Source organism: Trachypithecus francoisi, unplaced genomic scaffold, assembly GCF_009764315.1.
Source record: "Trachypithecus francoisi isolate TF-2019V2 unplaced genomic scaffold, Tfra_2.0 Lachesis_group12, whole genome shotgun sequence".
Classification (NCBI taxonomy): domain Eukaryota; kingdom Metazoa; phylum Chordata; class Mammalia; order Primates; family Cercopithecidae; genus Trachypithecus; species Trachypithecus francoisi.
Genome location: NW_022681457.1, coordinates 27,138,996 through 27,164,793, shown reverse-complemented (window position 1 = coordinate 27,164,793; position 25,798 = coordinate 27,138,996). Strand labels below are relative to the sequence as shown.

Here is a 25,798-nt window from a genome sequence, read left to right as displayed (position 1 = left end):
CTCTTCTTTCAGACTCTATGCCCACCTATATCTGCAATATCTTTGTAAGGTACATGGATGTGCTTCGGTCAAGAATTAGGCCAAGCCAGATGTCCAGGCCTGCATGACTCAGCGAGTACAGCGCATGCGTGTAACTCCACCTATTATCACAGCCATGTAGCCATAACATAGGAAGGCCATCCCTTGGCCGTATGCCACTATTGTCTGTAAAAGCTATAATTGCCCTGCTGACACTGTACAGTTGCTCTTGTACAGCCGCTCTTGCACCCAGAGAGAGAGAGAGTACCAGAGCTGTCAGTCTTGCTCTGACAGGGGGAGCCAGGGCATGGCTTGACATGGCACAGTCTGGCTCACGTTCATGCCCAGAGAGAGAAAGAGTTAAGCTGCTGACCCTGAAGGCAAGGGAGAGCCAGTCGTGCAGCTGTGCATAGGAGCAGCTGGCCCAAGCAGTCGAAACAGGGCAGAAAGTGAGAGAAAGCTGCTGGTAAGAGAGCTGCTAATGAGGGACCTAGTCTGAGTAAGCTGCTGATAGAGAGCTGCTGAATAAAACATTTCACCTGCTTACGGCCCCCCAGTGTTCTTTCAGCTATTGCCCATTCACCCACTGCCTTCGGACCTCAGCATGAGCTGGAACCTGAACTTGAACCTAACAGTTGGTAGACTCGTGGAGCTGACAATCGTGACCCTAAACCTGACTGTCTTGCTACTTCAATTAACAGGAGAAAAGAGGAAACCTAAGAGAGCAGAATGCTATATTAAAAAATAAAACATATAAAAGGAAATGTAGGGATGCAAGAGGTTTATAATCTACTTCTGCATATGAAATCTCTTTTAAAAAAAAATTGTGTGGTAGAAATGCCCAAATTAATTATTTGGTACTTACAGAACATATAAAAGATGGACCTTATGGTGGTAATTCTTGAATGGATTCTTAAATAATGACTCCACATAACAGATGAATAATTTCAAGTCTCCTTTTAGCCAGCACTGTATATTCCAGTTTACACCTGAATTTAAAAAAAAAAAAAAAACTGCATGAAGTCTCAAAAACCATCTGAACAACTCAGTGAAAGAAAAGAACTAAATCAAATTTCCCAGTGTTCTGATACAACTTCCATTTCCTATTCTGAGAGAAAAAGAACAAACTTTAACTAGGGGCATGCGTTTGCCCATCACTTAGTCCCTTTGGCCCTCAGTTTCCTTTTTTCTAAAGTAACAGAATTAAATTCAATTATTGCTTCTCAAACTCTCTTTAATTTCAAACCACTTAAATAGGACAAAAGAGCTCAAAACTCATCTAGCTCAGTTCTCACTTTTCTTTCCTTTTTTTTTTTTTTTTTGAGATGGGGTCTCACTCTGTCACCCAGGCTGGAGTGCAGTGGCATGATCATGTGATCATGGCTTACTGCAGCCTCGAGCTCTCAAGCGATCTTCCCACCTCAGTCTCCTAAGTAGATGGGACTAGAGGCACGCACCACCATGCCCAACTAATTTTTTTTTTGTATTTTTAGTAGAGATGGGGTTTCATTATGTTGCCCAGGCTGGTCTCTAACTCCTGAGCTCAAGTGATCTGTCCGCCTAGGTCTCCTAAATGCTAGGATTACAGGCATTGAAGCCACTGTGCCCAGCCTTTTTTTTTTTTTTAATATTAGACAGTTAATATGGCAACATCATAACAAGGTCTGAGGGAGGCACATCTCACACATACATGTGAAAATCCAGTCGTCACGCTTTTGAGGGAGGAAAAGATATGCCTGTATTTTCATATTGGAGGTCTCTTTACATGAATGAGTCAATTGACTCCATTCTCCCTAGCTTTTCCAAAAGACTTGGGATAATTTTGTTGTTTGTATTTCCAGATGCAGAATTTTTAACTACACTAGCTACAATGAGTATGCATTATACTTAAACAAAAAAAAAGAATTTTTTTCTTTGCTTTTTTGTTTTTCCAACTTTTATTTTTAGTTCAGGGGCACATGTGAAGGACGTGTTAGTTAGTTAAATAGGTAAACGTGTACCATAGCAGTTTGCTGCACAGATCATCACATCACCTAGGTGTTAAGCCCAGCATCCATTAGCTATTCTTTCTGAAAAACCCATGTTTAAAATGTAGATTATTTCAGAGATATTCCTTGTCTGAAGAAGTATTATTATTCATGAATATTTTAAAATTTAACTAATTCAACAATATTATCAGTCATTTGATATTTTATATATTTAACAGAAATAAGGTGTGTTTTCTATTTCAAAGCAAATTTAAAAGACTACAAGGAATGTACTTAAAAGTAAAATATTTCCCTCATTACATTTTTATGGGATACAAGATAATTGGGGAATTATTTATTATTTTGTTCACATAATGAATCCTAATTTTATTATCAATATATGTATGTTAAAAATCAGAGCCATAAGACAAGACTTAAAACACATTGTTTAATACATTAAAAAATAGCTAATGCTTACCTATTTGTTGAAAAACTGAAGAATTTACTGTTGAAACAAATGTCTTTCCTTCAATATTGTCTGCACATAAGGAGCAGTTTCTATCTTGCTCACTCCGAAAGCAACAGTGGAAAGTTGTTTTGGATAAGTTAGAAAAGTGAGTATCACTTGAATTAAACTCAACAGCTGTCTCATAATGTCCATTCAAATTTGAAGTATTCTTTGAGAGTCCAGCAGGCAAAAGGAAGTAGTCATAGGCTGAATTTGGTGGCATGCAAGACAACTTAAATCTCCAAGGAGTAATTGGATATGAGAAGTTAAATGCAGTTATCACATAAATAAATTCTGTTAGGATATTAAAAAGACACATAGAAAAAAGTGATCATTTTGACTAAGATATGAATAGAAAGTATCCGAGATTAAACCATGTAGTGCTCAGTAATTATTTAACTTTCTAAGTCCTCAGTGAGTGCCTAGTGAATAACTTCGCGCTTCCATTGTACAATGTGTTATATTCAAGAGGATGCATTCATTTGTAGAAATAACTCCACTTTCTGACATCTCTTTTCTTTTTGAAAATTGACACTTCATGTTTTCTCTTTAATCTGACATGTTATATTTATGTTTTAATAAAAGGAAACACTGAATATTTTATTTTTCCTTTCTAAAGCATATTCTCTAGCTTTCATTATAAATGATAAATATAATATCCAGTATAAATGATAAATAAATATCTGGATGTGCAATTATATAAACAAACATCAAAGCGCTATTTTAATATGTAGTTAAGAGAATAACACCAACATATTAACACTGCTTTCGCTGAGCACTTTTAGAAAAAATTTGTCTTCAACATGATGATAGCTTGACGATCTCCTGAATTTTCCCATGATCCTCCAAATACGAAACATCATATAAGACACGCCCTTAGCACATTACACAAAAAATGATGCAAAAGAATAGACTTCTTATGGGAAATGCCCACTGCTGATTAAATTGTCACTTTTTAAACATAAAAATTAAGAACAATTATACAACCCAGTACCAAAAAATCTGCAAAAGTTAAACTTTTTCTTTTCTTTTCTTTTCTTTTTTTTTTTTTAAGATGGAGTCTCGCTCTTGTCGCCCAGGCTAGAGTGCAGTGGCGCGATCTCAGCTCACTGCAACCTCTGCCTCCCGGGTTCAAGTGATTCTCCTGCCTCAGCCTCCTGAGTAGCTGGGATTACAGTCACCCACCACCACACCCGGTTAATTTTTGTACTTTTAGTAGAGACAGGGTTTTGCCATGTTGGTCAGGCTGGTCTCGAACTTCTGACCTCAGGTGATCCACCCACCTTGGCCTCACAAAGTGCTGGAATTACAGGCATGAGCCACTGCGCCAGCCAAACTTATTTTTAAATATTTGTTTGAAAACAAAACAATTCTCCATAATTGTTTTTTCAACAAGTTACCCAAATGATGCAACAATTGTGTTGGCTTATATAGACAGTAATGCAGAATAGGAATTCTGAGAATCTTGTATGGATTTGTATGAAATGAGAATTTTGAAGAGTTATGGAAAATGTAACAATGTAAGGAAATAGAAGTAACTATGATGTTTATCAGTAGGTGAATGGGTAAATTCTGATACATCCACACAATTAAATATTATTCAGGGCTAAAAAAAAATGAGATATCAAGTCACGAAAAGGTATGGAGGTTCCAGCACTCTTCCAGAACTATGCATCCAACAAAGGACTAATATCCAGAATTTAGAAGGAACAACTCCACAAGAAAAAAACAAATAATCCCATTAAAAAGAAGGCAAAGGAAATGAACAGACATTTCTCAAAAGAAGACATACAAGCAGCCAATGAACATGAAAAAATGCCCAATATCACTAATAATCAGAAAAATGCAAATTAAAACTACAGTAAGATACCATCTTATACCAGTAAGAATGGCCATTATTAAAAAGTCAAAAAATAATAGATGTTGCTGAGGATGCAGAGAAAAGGAAATGCTTATTCACTGTTGGTGAGAATGTAAATTAGTACAATCTCTATGGAAAACAATGTGTAGATTTCACAAAGAATTAAAAGTAGAACTATCATTCAATCCAGCAATTCCACTACTAAGTATCTACTCAAAGGAAAAGAAACAATTATAACAAAAAGACACCTGCGCTCATATGTTTGTAACAGCACTATTCACAATAGCAAAGTCATGGAATCAACCTAAGTGTCCCTCAACGAATGACTGGATTAAAAAAATGTGGCATATTCACACACATGTGCAGACACACACACACACATGCACACACACACCGTGGAATACTATGCAGCCATAAAAAAGAATAAAATCGTGTATTTTGCAACAACATGGATGGAGCTAAAGGCCATTATCCTAAGTGAAATAACTCAGAAACAGAAAATCAAATACCACATGTTCTCACTTATAAGTAGGAGATAAGCAATGGGTACACATGGACATAAAAAAGAGAATAATAGACACTGGGGACTCCAAAATGGGGAGAGGATGGAAGAGGAGTGAGCAGTGAAAATTACCTATTGTGCACAGTGTTCACTAGTCAGGTGATGCACACACTATGTAATATATCCACATAACAAAATCATACTTGTACCCTCTGAATCTACAAAAATAAAAATTTAAAGAGGAAAAAAATGACATGGAGGAAACATAAATGCATATTACTAAGTGAAAGAAACCAATATGAAAAAGACTATGTACTATGTTATTCCAACTATATGACATTATGACATTCTATAAAAGGCACAACTATAGAAACAATAAAAAGATTGGTGGTTCCCAGGAGTTAGGTAAGAAGGTAGGAGGAATAGGCAGGCCACAAAGGATGGATAGGGCAGTGAAATTCTTCTGTATGATTCTACAGTGGCAGATAAAGGTCATCATATATACATCTGTCAACATTCATACAATATACAACACCAAGAGTGAACCATAATGTAAACTATGGACTTTGAGTGACAATGATACGTCAATGTGGGTTCATCAATTGTGACAAGTGTACCACTCTGATGGGGAGTAGTTGATAACGGGGGGTTATACATGTGTGGGGCAGGAAGTCTATGGAAAATCTGTGTACCTTCCACTCAATTTTGCTGTGAACATAAAACTGCTCTAAAAACTAAAGGCTATTTAAAAATGTAAGAAAATAAAATTTTTAATCAACTCACAAATATGTTTTTTCATTACAAAAGCAATTATCAATGAAAAACATTCAAATGATACATAGGTAATGACTGTTAATAGTTTGGTTTCTAACGATTTCTATAGATATCAATTAATATAAATACGTATAGATGCAAAAATTGAAGCCAAAGTGATTAACGTGACAAATGTGGCTATGGCCAGACTGATGACAATTAGGTATCACAATGTTACAAAAGTAAATCCATATTACAATTATGTTCCTTTGGACTTCGTTCACTCCTTCTAACATACGTTTCTAAAATCAGAACACCTCAAAGAAAACAGAATAGTTTTTTTGAGAGAGGGGGCTTACAAAACCAAGAATATGTAATATTACTAATTTACAGCACTATATATTCTAGGTCTACTAGAGGATTCAGTTGCTTGAAACAAATTAGCCTAAAACCCTCACAGAAGTATTTAAATGTAAAATGTAATGATGAACTTCAAAAACATAGCAACTATTGATGCAGTTAAATTAAAAGATGAGTCTATTTTATCTACATGCAACTTTGCAAATGATATTTCTTTCCCTCAAAATGAATCCTAAACTCTAAAGGCAGTCTAGAATTTTCATCTGAAGGCATATCTTATTAGGTAACAATATCCCAGGATTTATTTTGATTCACACACTTGATCAAACCACAAACCTTCCAGAAAGTCAATGTAAAACACTAGAGTCTAACAAAAATTAATAGAGAATTATAAAAGAGAATGAATAGTTCCCTTAAATATATCTAATAAAATTAGAGAATATAAAAAGAGAATGAGCTATTTCTCTTTGATAATCCCTTGTGGCATAATGTTTTGGAAATCTGTAACTGTGGAGCTATCCAGGTTATTTTCTGGAGGTATACAGATGGCTGCAATGAGAAAGAAGTATGTACAACAAGAAAGACCTGTAGGGCAGCTTAGAAGAGCCCCTTTAGATTGGGGTAGCCAAGGAGATGCTCAGAACCAGTTGACACACAGGTAACAGTTGCCAGATAAAGTTGCCACAACATAAGTTTTGTTAAAGAAAGCTAGACAAACAGTTGCCAAATCACATAAGTTTTCTTAAAGATACTCTAACTTTAATTTCAAAAACTTGGAACATAATCTAACTTAGATGATTTGGCTTAAGACAATCAGAATGTCCACCAGAACGTGGTAAAAAACACGTGAGAACGGTATGCTCAAAAGTTATTGGCAATGTGGCACAGTGGCTCACGCCTGTAATCCCAGCACTTTGGAAGGCCGAGGCGGGCAGATCATGAGGTCAAGAGATTGAGACCATCTGGCCAACATGGTGAAACCCCGTCTCTACTAAAAATACAAAAATTATCTGGGCATAGTGGCGCGTGCCTGTAGTCCCAGCTACTCAGGAGGCTGAGGTAGGAGAATCGCTTGAAACCAGGAGGTGGAGGTTGCAGTGAGCCGAGATCATGCCACTGCACTTCAGTCTGGCGGCAGAGCAAGACTGTGTCTCAAAAAAAAAAAAAGAATTAATCTACAGAAATATTTTTCCAAATATACAAAGATATATGAATTTTCAATGCAGTATTATTTGTTACAAAAAAAGAAATGTCTATCAATCAGGAACTGGTCAAATGGACTATGTATGTTATATATAAATATAAATGTATAATAATTTTATATATATTCATACAGTGCATTGTCATGTAACCATTAAACTAATAAATACCCCAGCAAATACTGATAAAGATAAAAAGCCATCATGATAAATTGGAAACCTGTTAAATGGAAAAATAAACATCCAGAACAACATGTATAGACCAGTGCTATTTTTGCAGCTATAGATATGAGTGTGTCTGTGTATGTGTGTGTGTGAGTCTGTGTGTGTGTGACAATTCTGGAAGGATACACCATCAGGTTGTCTTTAGAAGGTTGGGAAGGGTTTTCATTTTCACATTTATACACTTATACTATTGTTTGCATTTTTAATCATAAGCATGTATGAGAATTCCTAACTAGAAAAAGGAAATTCTGTTAGTTAATAAATAAAGCAACATCTCTAAAGGCAAAATATCTACCATATTTAAGGGTATCAAAATAGCAAATGAGCAAATAACTTACCCCAATGTAACAAAACCACACAGAATTTTTGACAAATCATCTTACTTCAGAAAAGTATACCTGGAAAAGAGTAAATCTAAAATTAAAAGACACACACAAACAAAAACACATATATGTAAGTTGTCTGTGGAAAACATAAAAAGAAAGGGATTATAGATAAGTCTCTAAATTTTAATAACCTGTGATACTCTAGATCAATATCTGAGAAATATCTCACATTAAATTATGTTATAGATTTATTTCTTTACGCATCCTATATCACTAAAAATACAAGTCAAAAAAATGTAAATTGAGTGTTCCTTTATGCCATAACAAACCAGGACAGGTATCACAGGATAAGATTGAAATTTTAACAAAACACAAGTGACCACAAGATTGATTAAATATGTAACAACTAATCTAACATCATTAATATCACCATCTTCAATTTCTTTCATGCTCAGGTCTTAAAATTTCCCTGTTTTCTAAAGTCTTTATCTTTACTATGATATTATAAGGCCAAATAATTATTGCATAGGTAACAACTGCCTATTTATTTCCAATAAAGAGGAGAAATTTTACCAGTGGACTTTTGGAAACCTATTGTTAATTTGCAGATGAGGTAATATTGGAGAGTTAGAATAATTAAAAATCTGATGGCTTAATATACCCAAATGAAGTCTGACTTCAGAGACAAGATTTCCCATGAGTTCTACTCAATTTGAAATATCACAAATATGATTATTTGTACTACTATGTCATAAATCCAAATAGTAGTATAATTTTAATATATTGGGCTTGGACTTTGGATGAAAACCTACCTGAATTAGGTGTCAGGAGTGTTGGGTGCCAGTCTAAGCTCTTCTGTTACTTGGTGCCAGTCTAAGCTCTTCTGGGACTTGGGTTTTCAACACTCTAGATCTCAGGTTCCTCATCTACAAATCAGACTGTCAGATGGTCTCTACAACCCCTTTCAGAGCTGCCTATGACTCTGAGAGATGTAATTTAAAATGGAAACCACACTTTACCACAAAGAATGGTATAAAACATTAAGTGAGAAACATGTCTCATGACTCATATCTGAGAATTGGCACCACATGATAAGTGAGAATTGGCACCACATGATAAGTAAATGGAAAAACATGTTTATTTACTTTACAACTTACTATCAGGAAGAAAATAAATGAATATAAACAGTGGGTAGTCCAGTAAATTTGTTTTTCAGACTACAAGTTTGTCATCAGAATTTTTGCTCTTTACACACTGATATCACAATGGTTTTTAGGATTTCTAGAAATCAGTTCAGTGTTTGGAACCCTCGTGATTTAATTATATTAAATGAGTACAAATTCCTCCCTGTTTTTATGCTACCTGTTCTTGACATAAAATGTTCTCATAAAATAAACTCAATGGCAAGTTTTATAATCAAGCTGTGTCACAGATACAACACACCACCAGATTGCTTTGATGAAACTTACTAGTGACTAGTAATTCAGTTCAACAATTGATTTGGCTCACTTTTAATTCACCTGGTCTCCTCAGTTAAGTGATCAAAGAGATCAGCAGTTTTCCTTACATAAAACAACTACTTCTTTATTTAATGTTCCATGCAAAACACAAACTATTCTGATGGTCTGGATTCTTGCAGTCAGGTTTCATTCTTAAATAACAGAGAAACAATCACAAGTGTAAAAAGGACAGAGACTCAACCTTGAAGAGACAGTGAAAGGTGGTTTCTGACATAGATTCAATGAGAGAAACATATGCACCGAGGTTGAAATAAAGGAAAAAATGTTAAGGAAGCCAGAGAGACAGGTCGAGTTACCCACAAAGGGAAGCCCATCAGACTAACAGTGGATCTGTCTGCAGAAACCCTACAAGCCAGAATAGAGTAGGGGCCAATATTAAATGTTCTTAAAGAAAAGAATTTTCAACCCAGGATTTCATATCCAGCCAAACTAAGCTTCATAAGCAAAGGAGAAATAAAATCCTTTACAGACAAGCAAATGCTGAGAGATTTTGTCACCACCAGGTCTGCCTTACAAGAGCTCCTGAAGGAAGCACTAAATATGGAAAGAAAAAAACAGTACCAGCCACTGCAAAAACAAACCAAATTGTAAAGACCATCAACACTATGAAGAAACTGCATCAACTAATGGGCAAAATAACCAGCTAGCATCATAATGACAGGATCAAATTCACACATAACAACATTAACCTTAAATGTAAATGGTCTAAATGCCCGAATTAAAAGACACAGACTGGCAAATTGGATAAAGAGTCAAGACCCATCAGTGTGCTGTATTCAGGAGACTCATCTCACAGATCCTCCTGCAGGATCTGATTCAGAGGAAAGAGTCATGGGGTGCGGTGATTTGAAAGAGCTGTGATGAATAATTGAATTCTAGGAATGGCCACAGTAGACTTCTGGTTAATATTTCTGAAAAGTAGGGTTATGAAGCACATATTATTAAACTGTTATTTTTAATAGACATCTTATACTTATATCTGGTCTGTAAGACCAGTCAGATAAGTGTACATTTCTCAATTAGTTTTCTTTGGAAGTGGGCACAGGGACCTACACTGCTCAAATCTATAATTATATTTACCTTATGATAATTTATTATGGCTATGATGGGAATTTGCTTATTTTTCTTTGAAAAATGTTTTCAAGCTATACTTGTTTCTGCCATGATAGTCAGAGAACTTTTGCAACACTCCTTTTTTTGTGTGTGAGTAGAGCCACAATTATTTTCTAATGAGAATTGATTAAGCTCACATGCAAAGACACATAGGCTCAAAATAAAGGGATGGAGGAATATTTACCAAGCAAATGGAAAGAAAAAAAAAAAAGCAGGGGTTGCAATTCTAGTCCTTGATAAAATAGACTTTAAACCAACAAAGACCAAAAAAGACCAAGAAGGGCATTACATAATGGTAAAGAGATCAATGCAACAAGAAGAGCTATCTATCCTACATATATATGCACGCAATACAGGAGCACTCAGACTCATAAAGCAAGCTCTTAAAGACCTACAAAGAGACTTAGACTCCCACACAATAATAGTGGGAGACTTTAGCACTCCACTGTCAATATTAGACAGATCAACAAGAAAGAAAATTAACAAGGATATTCAGGACTTGAACTCAGCTCTGGACCAAGCAGATCTAATAGGCATCTACAGAACTCTCCACCCCAAATCAACAGAATATACACTCTTCTCAGCACCACATCACAGTTTTTCTAAAATTGACCACATAATTGGAAGTAAAACACTCCTCAGTAAATGCATAACAAACAGTCTCTCAAACAACAGTGCAATCAAATTAGAACTCAGGATTAAGAAACTCACTCAAAACTGCACAACTACATGGAAACTGAACAACCTACTCCGGAATGACTACCAGGTAAGTAATGAAATTAAGGCAGAAATAAAGATGTTCTTTGAAACCGATGAGAACAAAGACACAACGTACCAGAATATCTGGGACACATATAAAGCAGTGTTTAGAGGGAAATTTATAGCACTAAATGCCCAAAAGAGAAAGCAGGAAAGATCTAAACTTGACATCCTATCATCAAAATTAAAAGAACTAGAGAAGCAAGAACATACAAATTCAAAAGCTAGCAGAAGACAAGAAATAACTAAGATCAGGGCAGAACTGAAGGAGATAGATACAAAAACCTCTTCAAAAACTCAATGAATCCAGGAGCTGCATTTTTGAAAAGATCAACAAAATAGACCACTAGTCAGACTAATAAAGAAGAAAAGAGAGAAGAATCAAATAGACACAATAAAAAATGATAAAGGGGATATCACCACTGATCCCACAGAAATACAAACTACCACTAGAAAATACTATAAACACTTCTATGCAAATAAACTAGAAAATCTAGAAGAAATGGATAAATTCCAGACCCATACAACCTTCCAACACTAAACCAGGAAGAAGTCAAATCCCTGAATAGACCAAAAACAAGGTCTGAAATCGAGCCAGTAATTAATAGCCTACCAACCAAAAAAGTCCCAGGACCAGACAGATTCACAGCCGAATTCTGCCAGAGGTACAAAGAGGAGCTGGTACCATTCCTTCTGAAATTATTCTAAACAATAGAAAAAGAGGGATGCCTACGTAACTCTCATTTATGAGGCCCACATCATCCTGATACCAAAACCTGGCATAGACACAACAAAAAAATAAATTTTCAGGCCAATATCCCTGATGAACGTTGATGCAAAGATCCTCAATAAAATACTGGCAAACTGAATCCAGCAGCACATCAGAAAGCTCATCCACCACGATGAAGTCAGCTTCATCTCTAGGATGCAAGCTGCTTCAACATACGCAAATCATCACATAAACAGAACCAATGACAAAAACCACATGATTATTCAGATGCAGAAAAGGCCTTTGATAATATTCAACCCCGCTTCATGGTAAAAACTCTCAATAAATGAGGTAATGGTGGAACATATCTAAAAATAGTAAGAGCTATTTATGACCCATAGCCAATATCAAACTGAATGGGCAAAAGCTGGAAGCACTCCCTTTAAAAACCAGCATAAGACAAGAATGCCCTCTCTCACCACTCCTATTTAACATAGTGTTAGAAGTTCTGGCCAGGGGAATCAGGAAAGAGAAAGAAATTAAGGGCATTCAAATAGGAAGAGAGAAAATCAAATTGTCTCTGTTTGCAGATGACATGATTGTATATTTAGAAAATCTCATCGTCTCAGCCCAAAATCTCCTTAAGCTGATAAGCAACTTCAGCAAAGTCTCAGGATACAAAATCAATGTGCAAAAATCACAAGCATTCCTATACACCAATAACATACAAACAGAGAGGGAAATCATGAGTGAACTCCCATTCACAATTGCCACAAAGAGAATAAAATACTTAAGGGCTTCTTCAAGGAGAGCTACAAACCACTGCTCAAGGAAATAAGACAGGACACAAACAAATGGAAAAACATTCCATGCTCATGGATAGGAAGAATCAATACTGTGAAAACAGCCATACTGCAAAAGTAATTTATAGATTCAATGCTATCCCCATCAAGCCACCATTGACTTTCTTTAAAGAATTAGAAAAAACTACTTTAAAGTTCATATGGAACCAAAAAAGAGTCTGCATAGCCAAGACAATCCTAAGAAAAAAGAACAAAGCTAGAGGCATCACACTACCTGACTTCAAACTATACTACAAGGCTACAATAACCAAGACAGCATGGTACTGGTACCAAAACAGATATATAGGCCAATGGAACCAAACAGAGGCCTCAGAAATAACGCCACACATCTAAAACCATATGATCTTTAGCAATCCTGACAAAAACAAGCAATGGGGAAAGGATTCCCTATTTAATAAACAGTGTTGGGAAAGCTGGCTAGCCATATGCAGAAAATTGAGACTGGGCCCCTTCTTCACACTTTATACAAAAATTAACTTAAGATGGATTAAAGACTTAAATGTAAGACCTAAACCCATAAAAACCCTAGAAGAAAACCTAGGCAATACCATTCAGGACATAGGCATGGGCAAAGACTTCATGACTAAAACATCAAAAGCAATGGCAACAAAAGCCAAAATTGACAAATGGGATACAATTAAACTAAACAGCTCAGCTTCTGCAGAGCAAAAGAAACTACCATCAGAGTGAACAGGCAACCTATGGAACGGGAAAATATTTTTGCAATCTAACCATCTGACAAAGGGCTAATATTCAGAATCTACAAAGAACTTAAACAAATGTATAAGAAAAAAAAATCCCATCAAAAAGTGGGCAAAGGATATGAACAGACACTACTCAAAAGAAGACATTTATGTGGCCAACAAACATATGGAAAAAAAAGTTCATCATCACTGGTCATTAGAGAAATGCAAATCAAAACCACAATAAGATACCATCTGATGTCAGTTAGAACAGCAATAATTAAAAATTCAGGAAACAACAGATGCTGGAGAGGATATGGAGAAATAGGAATGCTTTTACATTGTTAGTGGGAGTGTAAATTAGTTCAACCACTGTGGAAGACAGTGTGGCAATTCCTCAACGATCTAGAACCAGAAATACCATTTGACCCAGCAATCCCATTACTGGGTATATTCTCAAAGGATTATAAATCATTCTACTATAAAGATACATGCTCACGTATGCTTATTGCAGCCCTGTTCACAACAGCGAAGACTTGGAACAAACCCAAATGTCCATCAATGATAGACTGGATAAAGAAAATGTGGCACATATATACCATGGAATACTATGCAGCCATAAAAAAGGATGAGTTCGTGTCCTTTGCAGGGACATGAATGAAGCTGGAAACCATCATTCTCAGCAAACTAACACAGGAACCAAAAAACAAACACCGCATGTTCTCACTTATAAGTGGGAGTTGAACAATGAGAACACATGGACACAGGGAGGGGAACATCACACACCAGGGCCTGTCGGGGGGTGGCTGGCGAGGGGAGGGATAGCGTTAGGAGAAATAACCTAATGTAGGTGACAGGTTGATGGGTGCAGCAAACCACCACGACATGTGTATACCTATGTAACTAACCTGCACGTTCTGCACATGTATCACAGAACTTCAAGTATAATTCAAAAAAAAAAAAAGAACAGGCACAATATTTCTCATCCATATTAGACTTTTGAAAAACAAGTATTTTAATACATTCTCTGGAACACAGTAAGTACTCATAAATAGTTGTTGAATCAATTAAAGTATATAATACATAATTAATGTAGATATTTATCCTCGTGTTTAAAAAGAAAAACAGTCCTTAGGAACTTAGAAAGAAATGAAAAAAAAAAAAAAAGCCTGTGTTGAAATATACAAATATTTGAAGAAATCTGTATAAAGTATACAAAGACAAATCCACAGTCTGATCTAAATGATACATCCATGATGTATGGATGTGCAAGCAGTAATTCAATTTGCACAATATGCCCAGCACAGTAAGCATATTAGTCATGCTTACTCTTCAATTATTACTATGAAGAAAAAATCCAAATCTATATTGTACTGAATAATCATAATTTGGATTTTCAAAGGAAGATCAGACTGTTTAATTTCTACTGTAAAAGATTATTTGTGTTATTTTTACCTATCAAATTCTACTTAAATATAAAACAGAACAGTCTCAATCAGTGTTTTAGCAGAAATAAAATTATTCACAACTTGTTCCATTGATCTCAAGAAATCTCTGAGTGTGTAGGAAAGTTTATGAGTAAGAAAAGCAATTCTGACAATAATGTCGCTTTGATGAGTTAACTCAATGAGCTCCAAATGCCACTAAGTTTTGCTTTTACTTTATGTTAGAGAAGCATCTATCTCTCACTTAAATAAGCATTTAAGCATTTAATTTAAATGCAAATGAAAAACATTATTTCTTCAAGTATCAAAAATTTAACAAAATATATATAGCCTGATCTATTTCTAGTAGCCTTGTCATTTTAAGTATGCTAACTTTTATTTATTCACTTGGAATATAAACTGGTCTTGTTATTCCCATCAAGTAACTGTTAAAGACTTGAATTATTTTTTAATTAAAAAAAAATCTTCCAACATCCTGGCATAAGCATTTGTCACTTTGAAAACATAATTTCAAGTACTTTAATTCCTGATATTACTCTGATCTTGTCACATATTAATTCCTAAAAAATGCATAAGGATAAGCTACGATTCATAGATGTAGGTACAATAAAGTCAACAAAGTTGAGTCAGAGTAGGCATCCTATCTAAGGTGTAAATTAAAATCTATACTTAAATTTACTCATTTAAATATTAACTGGATATTCAATAAATGCAAGCTACCACCTGCGATGCTAGAAATGTAGAAATTAATTAAAATGTATTTACTTTAAGAAATAACATGCTATTAATTTTTTTACATGTCAAAGCACTATAATACCTCTGGGACTTCAAGTTCAACATGGTAAACTGGAGCCAGGCACGGTGGCTCATGCCTGTAATCCCAGCACTCTGGAACGCCAAGGCAGGTGGATCACTTGAGGCCAGAAGTTTGAGACCAGCCTGGAAAAACTCCAGCTCTACTAAAAATATAAAAATTAGCCAGGCATAACACGGTGAAACCCCATCTCTATTAAAAATATAAAAAAATTAACCGGGCATTGTGGCGGGCGCCTGTAGTCCCAGCTACTCGGGAGGCTGAGGCAGGAGAATGGCGTGAACCCGGGAGGCGGAGCTTGCAGTGAGCCGAGATCCGGCCACAGCACTCCAGCCTGGGCGACAGAGCGAGACTCCGTCTCAAAAAAAAAAATAGCCGGGCATGGTGGCGTATGCTCATAGTCCCAGCTACTTAAGAGACTGAGGCATGAGAATCGCTTGAGCCTGAAGGGCAGAGGTTGCAGTGAGCCAAAATTGCACCACTCTACTCTAGCCTGGGTGACGGAGTGAATTGCTGTCTCAAAAAAAAAAAAAAAAAAAGATGATAAACTGAACAAATGGATATTTCCCTCCTGAGATACCTTGAAAATTATAGTAAAGTAAATAATATCAACCCACTAAGAGAGAGAATGAGAGAGAGACCAGCAGCAAAAGAGAAATTTATACAAATTTCCAAAACATTAGTGTGTTAGTCCATTCTTGCATTGTTAAAAAGGAATACCCGAGAGTGGGTAGTTTGTAAAGAAAAGTGGTTTATTTTGGTTCATGGTCCTGTAGGCTATAAAGGAAGCATGAGGCCAGCATCTGCTTCTGGTGAGGGCCTCAAGAAGCTTACAGTCATGGTAGAAAATGAATGGGGAGCAGGTGCATCACATGGCAAGGGGGAGCAAGAGAGGGTGGGAGGAGATGCCAGGCTCCTTTAACAACCAGATCTTGCATGAACTCAGAGCAAGAACTCACTCATTACCACGGGGAGGGCACCAAGCCATTTGTGATGGACGTGTCCCATGACCCAAATATCTCCCACCAGGCCCCACCGCCAACACTGGGGATTACATTTCAACATAAGATTTGGAGGGGACAAATACCCAAACCACATCAACTAGCAAAGACTAATGAAGTATAACAAAGGAAGTGACTACATAGGATATTTGGAGAATAGGCTGTCAACATGAGGAAACAAACCTGCAGACATTCTAAATGACAAGGGCAAGAGGGTGAGGTGGGGCGAAAAAGAGAGGCTGTTTTGGTCTGCATGTGTAATATCTGCATATGTAGTTCACCTCCTCACAAACAATGCACAGCAACTAAACTAGCTCTATGTAACTGTCAGGAGAGTGACTAACAAACAACTGAAATGAACTTTGACTAGTCTAAGCAGGAAAGAAATGTATTAAAGTTTACTGGGTAGCTCTCAGAACCTCAGTGAGTGCCTGAGAACCAGGCTAGAAAAGCACACAGCCAAGACCACACCCAAAATCCCATGTAGAATTGCTCTAGAGAAGACAGTCCCGCACCATACCAGGATACTGCATGTTATGACTGAAACCTCAATGCCTACTACCTCTGAGCTCCTGGGAGCTCATTTGCTCTTTCATGTCTCACACTTCTGATCTGGCACAAATGCCTCTAATTGATGGAGCCTACTTCACACTCTACATGCAGACTGCCAGGAAGCTTGGGAAAACAGGGGTTATTAAGTGGGAATTCCTCAAATACTAGCAAAGTATTCAAAGGTGTCAAATGGCCAAAGACAATTAAAAAACTATACTATATACTCTTATACGTTAAAGGAGGGAAAAGTACAAGTTATTTGAGAACAACTTGAGCTTTTCATGTAAGCTTGGCACCGGTATGGTAAAGCCCTGACATTTAGGTGACAGGCCTTTAGCATAAATGGCAGCTCTTTGATTGAGTGCCTAATATAAAGCCTATCAGTTGATAAACACTGCCCATATGCACAGAAGTCACAGTCTTCCTGTTTCTTCATTTAACAGCCATGCTGAATGGAGACATAAAGACGTGAAGAAAGTCTTTAGCATTGTGTTAAATTTTTCTTTTATAAAAAGAAAGTAAAAAGGAAACTAACCACAAGGGACACAGGGATAAATTAAAGAAAAAAAAAATCTTTAATGAGTATCGGCAGAGACATTTCAGAAAGTTTTGGATCCATAAAATAATAAAGAAATAATGTGAGCAAGAAAGAGCTTTTGAAAATTACATACATAGTGCAAAAAAATTTTTTCAGTGGTTTTAAAAAAAATGCATAATTAACAATTCCCCCTAAAGGCAAAAAACACACATACACACACAGGAAATAAATGTTTAAGAAAAAATTCATTTAAAAATAAATCCAAGAGACCCAAATCCAACCGACAGTACTTCCAGAAAAAAAAGAATAGAAAGGAGAAAATAATCACAAAAAAAAGAAAGAAAATTTCCCAGAGATAAAAGGCACAAGTGTTCCCAGAGACAAAAGGCACGAGAGATAAAAGGCATATTTCCCAGAGATAAAAGGCACAAGTGTTCAAAGTGTAAAATATGGCTACCGGGTTCCAAGAAGGAAGAATGGAAACAGATTCTATTCCCAAACATGTAATTAAGAAATTACCAAACAACAAAGAAAAAAAAAGAATGTAAGAAAATATTCCAGAGAAGGAAAAAAAAATCACTAAAGGAGTCAGAAACAGAATGGAAACAAATGTTTCATCCTGAATACTAGAAACACCGAATACTAGAAAATAATCCAGCAACTGACTTATAGAAAATTCTTTTCAGTTTAGAATTTTATGTCCAGTCAAAGAAGTATCAGAGAGAAACAAATATATTTTTAGTAATGTAATGGCTTACAAAATTTATATAGTATAAATTTCTTTGCCAGAAGTAACCTTATAAAGTATTCCAGCAAAATGAGGAGAAAACCAAAAAGGACAAAAGCACATTCAGGAAATCGTGGTTACAAACAAGTTTGCTGGCTCTGCAAACTTTCAAATGACTAGTCCAGATAGCAGCTGTAGTATATATGGCCCCCAAAAGGAGATGGCAAGGAGGAAGGTGGAGATGGTAGGCAACCTGACACATAATATAATCCTGAAGCCAGAAAAAAACTTGAAAATAAAATAAAAACACAGAATAAACACCAAGGAAAAAGGAAGTCATAATTCAAAATTGAAGCCACTAGAATATGAGTCAGTGGACTTCAAAAAAACAAAAAGAGAAGAAAATGCATTCAAAAAAATAAAGTAAAAAGTTGAAAATTATTAAGGTTGAAACCAGGAAGGCCTACATATGCTTTCCCAATAAGAAAAAATAAAGGTAATTTGAAAAAGCTTTACAGAAATTCACAATGTAAATATGAATGAAAAGAAAATATGGCAAATTTTTAACAAATGCTAGAATTAAATAATCCATTTGAAAGTAAGAATCCTCTTAACCTTGATTCTAGGAACATTCTTCTTTGGGTGGCTCAGGAGCCATACTGAATGAAACGTAACTGTAGAATACTTCTTGATTCTGCAGTAAATAACATTTACAGGGTCATAATAACTTTAATGCTATTTATTAATTCAACTTTTAGGATCAACGAATAGACAAAAATATAAAATTTAATTACAAATTCTAAACCTAAAATATTATCAATACTCTCACCATACAGTTGTCAGATTTAAGTGGTATAATATACAAGGAGAGATGGTGAGAGGACAAAGGGTGAAATATCCCAATCTCATGAAGGATGGGGTCAAGAGAAACTGTCTGTAGTTAACGGAACAAATATCGTGGTGGAAATGACAAATGTAACTAATAAAGGAACTCATAAAATTAACATAATTATATGTGGAAGAGCAAAGAAAGGAAGGAGGTGAAATGAGTAGGCTAAATTATCTTCTACTATGGTATCTGCTTGAATGATAAATGGACAAAAAAAAAAAAAGCAGGCAGTATAAACATACAATTTAGCCCTAGGGGAAGAAGGACTAAAACCAGAAATGGTTCAAACTAGTTGTTTCCAGGGTCAAGTTGTACCCCTTAGTGGAGGTAGCAGGACAGAGGGCTACTGCTTTATATTCAAATAAGTTTTTTTAATCATGTACATGGATTATTTTCACCCCAAATTATTATTTAATTCCTTTCATTAAATAAAGTACTATGGGATTTCAGAGAAAATAGCTACTAACAAAGTCCTAGGGGCCAACGAAAGGTGAGATTTTTAGTTGAACTACAAGAAATACAAAGGAAGAGAGTAGTATTGTACGTCTTCTATTTTAAGATTCACAATATTTTAACACCTCTGGCATCAGGATCATTGTTAAAATTTACAGCATCTTACAATTCCCGATGGCCTGATAGCAGCTGTGATCTAGTTGTTATTGATTGCATACATCCAAACTGGGGCACTTTCTTAATGACCAACCAGACAATTTTAACCCATCAATATTTTGGTCAACAGACTATTTAAAGACCATTTGAGGAAAGAATATAAACTTCAAAAAACCCTATATTGACATCTTACAAGATCAGTTAAAAGCCAGCATCAAAATTAGCAAAATGAACCAGTTTGGAAGAAAATCCCAGAAACAATAGTAAGGCATTCTTTTTTGAATTGCTGTATCACAAATATTCTTGATAGCCCAGAGTATGATACTGTTTGGGAAAATATTTACATCAACGGTTCTGAGATCAAAAGCAACTTGGAAAAAAAAAAACAGATTTTGAATATGAATAAGAATCCCTTAACCAAAATCTTTGATTTATACTTACCTTATGACAATGATATGATTTACATAAAAATGTTTATATATATAATTCTAAGAGAGCTATCTAAGTATAAATTTTTAAATGATAAAAAATACTGTAAAATAGTTAAATAGGCAGAGCTTTTTCTTTTTACTGATGCAAAAATGATGGTTATCTGTGTTCACTCATGTTGCAATAAAAGAAAACCTGAGGCTGGGTAATTTATGAAGAAAAAAGGTTTCTTGGCTCATGGTTCCACAGGCGATACAAGAAGCATGGCACTGGCACCTGTATTGCATCTGGTGAGGGCCCCAACTTGCTTCCACTCATCATGCAGGCAAAGGAGAGGGGAAAGGATGCCAGCATGCAGAGGTCACATGGTGACAGCATGGAAGCAAGAGAGAGGAGGGAGGAGCCAAGGTCTTTTTAAAAATCAGTGCTCACAGGAACTAGTAGAGTAAGAACATGCTCATTAATGTGATGATGTCACCAAGCCACTCTTTGGGGATCTCCTCCATGACCTAAACACCTCCCTCTTCAGGGCTCACCTCTAACACTGGGAATCAAATTTCAACATGAGATTTGGAGGGGACAATTATCCAAACTATATCAGTGGTGTAGCTTAAAAATCCATGTTGTCTTAGACTTGAAGAATTACAACTACCTAGTAAGAAGCAGAGTAATTACTTATGATTGGGAAATTATAAAAGATTCCATAGAGTGGACATTTAATTGCCCCTCAAAAATGCAGAGGAATATAAAGCACATTGTAGATATTAGTAAATGAGATGCCCACCAAACCTATGGTCAGTAGAAACAAACATCAGCCAAAGGGTATTGGTAAATGCCAATAAGAACTCCTGTTCTTATTGATACAATAAGAATTGATTTACAAGTTTAGAATCCAGTTAGTCAAAAGACCAAGAAGCCACTTGCCTAAATTACCGTTTTTTAGATTGTTTCTTTGCATCCTGTTTGTTCTGTCAATAAAACTTTTCTCCCGGCCTGGCACGATGGTTCACACCTGTAATCCCTGCGCTTTGGGAGGCCAAAGTGGAAGGATCACTTGAGTTCAGGAGTTTGAGACCACCCTGGGTAACATAGCAAGACTTCGTCTCTACTAAAAATTTGACAAAATTAGCCAGGTGTGGTAGCATGCAACTGAGGCGGGAGGGCAGCTTGAACCCAGAGACTGAGGCTACAGTGAGCTTTGATCGTGCCACTGCACTTCAGAATGGGTGACAGAGCGAGACACTGTCTTAAAGACATATTTTCTCCCCCAAATCAGTCCCATGACTAGCAGTGTTGCTGCAAGACACCAGGTCACTAGAGAAATACCCAGCTACCTCCTGAATAGGTCTAATATGATAAGTATGCCATAATTCTAAGAGATAACATCTTACTAATATAACAGCAACTACAATTAATGGGTGCTTATGTGTATGCCAGTATGTTTTCTCTCTGTGTTTATACGCACACACACACACGCACACACATAGATACAATATGTGTGTTTATCTATGTGTGTATACGATTTATCATCTCTTTCATCTCCTAAACACAAACCACTTTGGTTCAGAAATTCTGTTGGTGTGCACAGAAATCTAATTATTTGATTACCTCATTTTACAGTTTCTTAATTTGTATATGTTTAGATGCCCAAATAACAGTTGCTAAAGTTACAATGAGAAAATATAATTAATTCTGAAAAAAACTAAGTTGTCCTCCACCCTCACAAAACAGATAGTTGGTAACAGCTGTTCTTAAACATGAGTTTTTCGCGTTTTTAAAGCCTATGATGATACCATTATAGAAGCACCTGAGACTCTCTGTTTGGCTCAAACCTTTTAGCTGTTATTCTAGTGAAAACAGATAAAACATTTATATGTCCCCACGAACTTTATAGACAGTATTGTTCCAAAGGTAGGGCACACTCACTCACTTTCACTTGTACTTATGTGCACTCACTCTCATTCATTCTCTTTCTCCCCCTCTTGGCACTCCTAATCTCTTTTGCCTTGCTCTATTTTTTTTTCCATATACTTATTACCTTCTAGTATATGGTATAATTTACTCTATTAACTTTATTGTTTGCACTCCGTTATGTCTTACAAGCACAGGGATGCTCATCTATTTTGTTCACTATCTAGAATAATGCTTAGCCCCGAGTAAGCTCTCAATAAATATTTGAATAAACAAGTGGAATTCAAGATGCTCATAATATATGGCAAGAGAGCATTAAATGAAGTTAAAGTAAGCTAAGGCCTCTGTATTTTCCTGTATTAATTACTGCTCAAAGTGTATTCATTTTCAACTCTGATAACTTAAGGATTCATATGGTAACAGTAGTTACTGAACAATAGAAATAGAGTGTATAATTTTTAAAGTAGTGAAAGAAAATTTGAAGTGATAAAAAAAATCAACCTAAAATGTGGAAATAAAAAAGAAAATAACCAGAATTATGATCAAATAAAGAAAGCAGAACAGTAAATACAAGCCTAAATATATTAGTAATTGTATTAAATGTAAACTGACAAAATTCTCCAGTGGAAAGACATTGAATTTAAAATACCTTAAGAAATAAATGCTGTTTACTACAGACACAACTAAAACATAAGAATATAGAAAGGTTGAATGCAGAATGACAGAAAAATGATATAGGACACAGAGACACATTTAAAATAAGTATGTAGAAATCTGAAAGCAAAGGATGGAAAAAAGATTTAACATGCACTTACTGAACAAAAGAAAGCTGGTGGAGTTATATCAATATCATACAAAATAGGCTTTAATGCAAAAAGAAACATTACAAATCAAGAAGCTTACTCCAAATTGATTAAAGTTTCAATTAACCAGAAAAATACTTTTAAGTTAATAACTGGGCAAAAAGAAATATAAAAATCAGAACGTATTTTAAACTGATCTTAGTGAAAACAGTATCTCAAAACTTATTTCACACAGATAAAGAAGTATGTAGAAGGCAGCTCAAAGCCATAAATAATACTTTTCAAAAAGAAGAAAGGCTGAAAATTAATGTGCTATCATTCCTTTATAATCAGTTAGAATAAAACATTTAATAGAACATTCACTTAAGCAGTTAGAACAGAAAAAATTAAAGAAAATGAAGGGAAAAAGAAATAATAAAGAAACATTGTCTTAATTACTACAGATTTAAAATGAGTCTTGCTATCTGATAGCACAAATTCTCCCATTTTGTATCTTTTTCAAGAGTGCTTTAGCATTCTTTGGGTTTTGACTTTCCATATATAGTTTAGAATCAGCTTGTCAAGTTCTAAAAAATTGCCAGGAATTTAACAGAGATCCTATTGAGACTGTTTTGAGTCTATAACAATGAAAAGGAAATGGATATCCTCTAATTATTCAGTCCTAAAATTTATGACTATCTGTCTCTATATACTGAGTTCTACTCTAACATGAGATGTAAACCTTGTCTGATTTTTTCCATAAAAGTCCCTGAACATCTTGTTAGATGTTTTTCACAGGAACTTCATGGTTTTGAAATTATTTTAAATGATGCATTTTTTTTAAATTTCATTTTCTGTTTCTTCATGGCATATAGAAATACACTTGATTTTTAAAGCATTTTTTTAAATAACAGTTTTATAGGTCTATTATTCATATATCATAAAGTTCACTCTTTTATAGCATATAATTCACTAGATTTAGTAAATTAACAGAGTGACTGTATGCTAACAGAGTGATGCAATCATCACCAGTGTCTAATTTCAAAATATTATCATCACCCCAAAATGTGCCTCTTCCTCATTAGCAGTCGCTCCCCTTTCACCAGCTTCCTCCATCCCTGGCAACCACTGATCTACTTTCTGTGTTTATGGACTTGCCTATTCTGGACAGTTCACATAAATACAATCTTGGGGTCTTTAGTAACTGGCTTGCTTCTCTCAGCATAACGTTTTCAAGGATCATGCATGTTGCAGCATTTATCAGCACTTCATTCCTTTTTATTGCCTAGTAATATTCCATTGTATGGATATACCTCAGTTTGTTTATCCATTCATCAGTGTAGGGGCATTTGGGTAGTTTCTATTTTTTGGTTATTATGAAGAATGTTGCTACTAAAACTTCTGTGCAATTTTTTGTGTGGATGTATATTTTCATCTGTCTTAGGTATATACCTAGGAATCAAATTACTGTGTCATATTACCATGTGATTACATTAAACACTTATGTTTAGCATTTGAAAATAATTCATGTCACTTTCAGATGGAAGCATTTAAAGATGGCTCACGAGTGTCCATGCTCTCCTTTCCCCTACCACACCAAATGGGAAAGTTCTGTGTTCCAGATGTTTACAGTTACAAAATAATGAAGTTTCCCTGAACTTAGACCTCCAAGTTATTACATGGAGAAGTTGTCCCAGAGAGTTGTCTTAGTCCATAGGAGACTTTGCATCAATGAAAAATTGCATTAAGCCCATAGGATTTGAAGATTATTTGTTACTGCAGCATAACCTAACCTATCCTCACAGACACCAGGCTCAATTTCACCAGTAATTAAAGTAGTAAATATTAATGAGATAATACCCATCAGATGGCAAAAAATTAAATGTTCTGGCAATACAAAGTTTGTCCATCTGGTGTAGAGCAATAAAAACAGAAATGAAAATTGGTGAATCCACACTAAAAATGTGTGGCATTATCTAATAAAGTTGAAGTCTACAAGTCCTGCTATCCCATAATTTGTCTACTGGTTTTATGCTCTAAAGAAACTCCTGTATACCAGCACACTTGTAGACGGATCATAGTTGCCTTATTTATAGTGGCAAAAAGGAAGGAAGGGAGGAAGGCAGGAAGGAAGAAGTGATGGGTGAGGGAAGAAGAAAGGAAGGAAACTAAATATGCATAATCAGAATTCATTTTTTAAATTAATGTGTTACATTTATACAATTGAATATATCCAGCAATAAAAATGAACAAACAATAGCATTCAATCACCAAAAAAAGTATTGAGCACCTCTTACATGTTAGGCCCTATTTCACACACGAGGGACATAATAGTGAGCAAAATTCTGCCCTTGTGGAGTTTACATTCTAGTGGAAATGGGATAGAAAAAACAAAGATAATTAAGAAGTCATACAGTATTTTGTAAGGTAAAAATATGCTATAGGGAGACACAGAGGAGAGGAGAGGAGAGAAAAAGAAACGAAAGGAAAGGAAAGGAAAAATGATATATTACAAGGTAAGAAGATATGCAATTTTAAATACTGTAATCAGAGTAGGCCTCATTGAAAAGGTGACATCTGAACAAAAACTTAAAAGAAGTGACAGTAACAAGGCAAACCATGTGGAAATCGGGAGGACAAGCATTTAAGGCAGGGAAAGCTAAAATGAAAAGTTGGTTTCTAATACAGTCAAGAAATAGCAAGGAGCCCAGTGTGGCTGGACTGAGTCAAGTGAA

General features: G+C 35.5%; 1 protein-coding gene and 1 non-coding gene across 4 annotated transcripts in view; both read right to left on the bottom strand.

Moving 5' to 3' along the window:
- Positions 1–25,798, bottom strand: part of LEPR (leptin receptor) — an 86,111-nt gene that overhangs the window by 54,043 nt on the left and 6,270 nt on the right. For all 3 annotated transcript variants that reach the window (XM_033225185.1, XM_033225186.1, XM_033225187.1), the window contains exons 2-4: positions 7,732–7,791; positions 2,464–2,787; positions 884–1,007 (exon numbers count right to left, since the gene is read on the bottom strand). In XM_033225185.1, coding sequence (XP_033081076.1) covers positions 884–1,007; positions 2,464–2,787; positions 7,732–7,771 — 488 coding nt within the window. In that variant the 5' untranslated portion in view covers positions 7,772–7,791. The remainder of the gene's footprint in view (positions 1–883; positions 1,008–2,463; positions 2,788–7,731; positions 7,792–25,798) is intronic.
- Positions 1,647–1,750, bottom strand: LOC117094104. The gene has a single exon (XR_004441427.1). It is a non-coding gene; the product is annotated as a small nucleolar RNA U13 (small nucleolar RNA).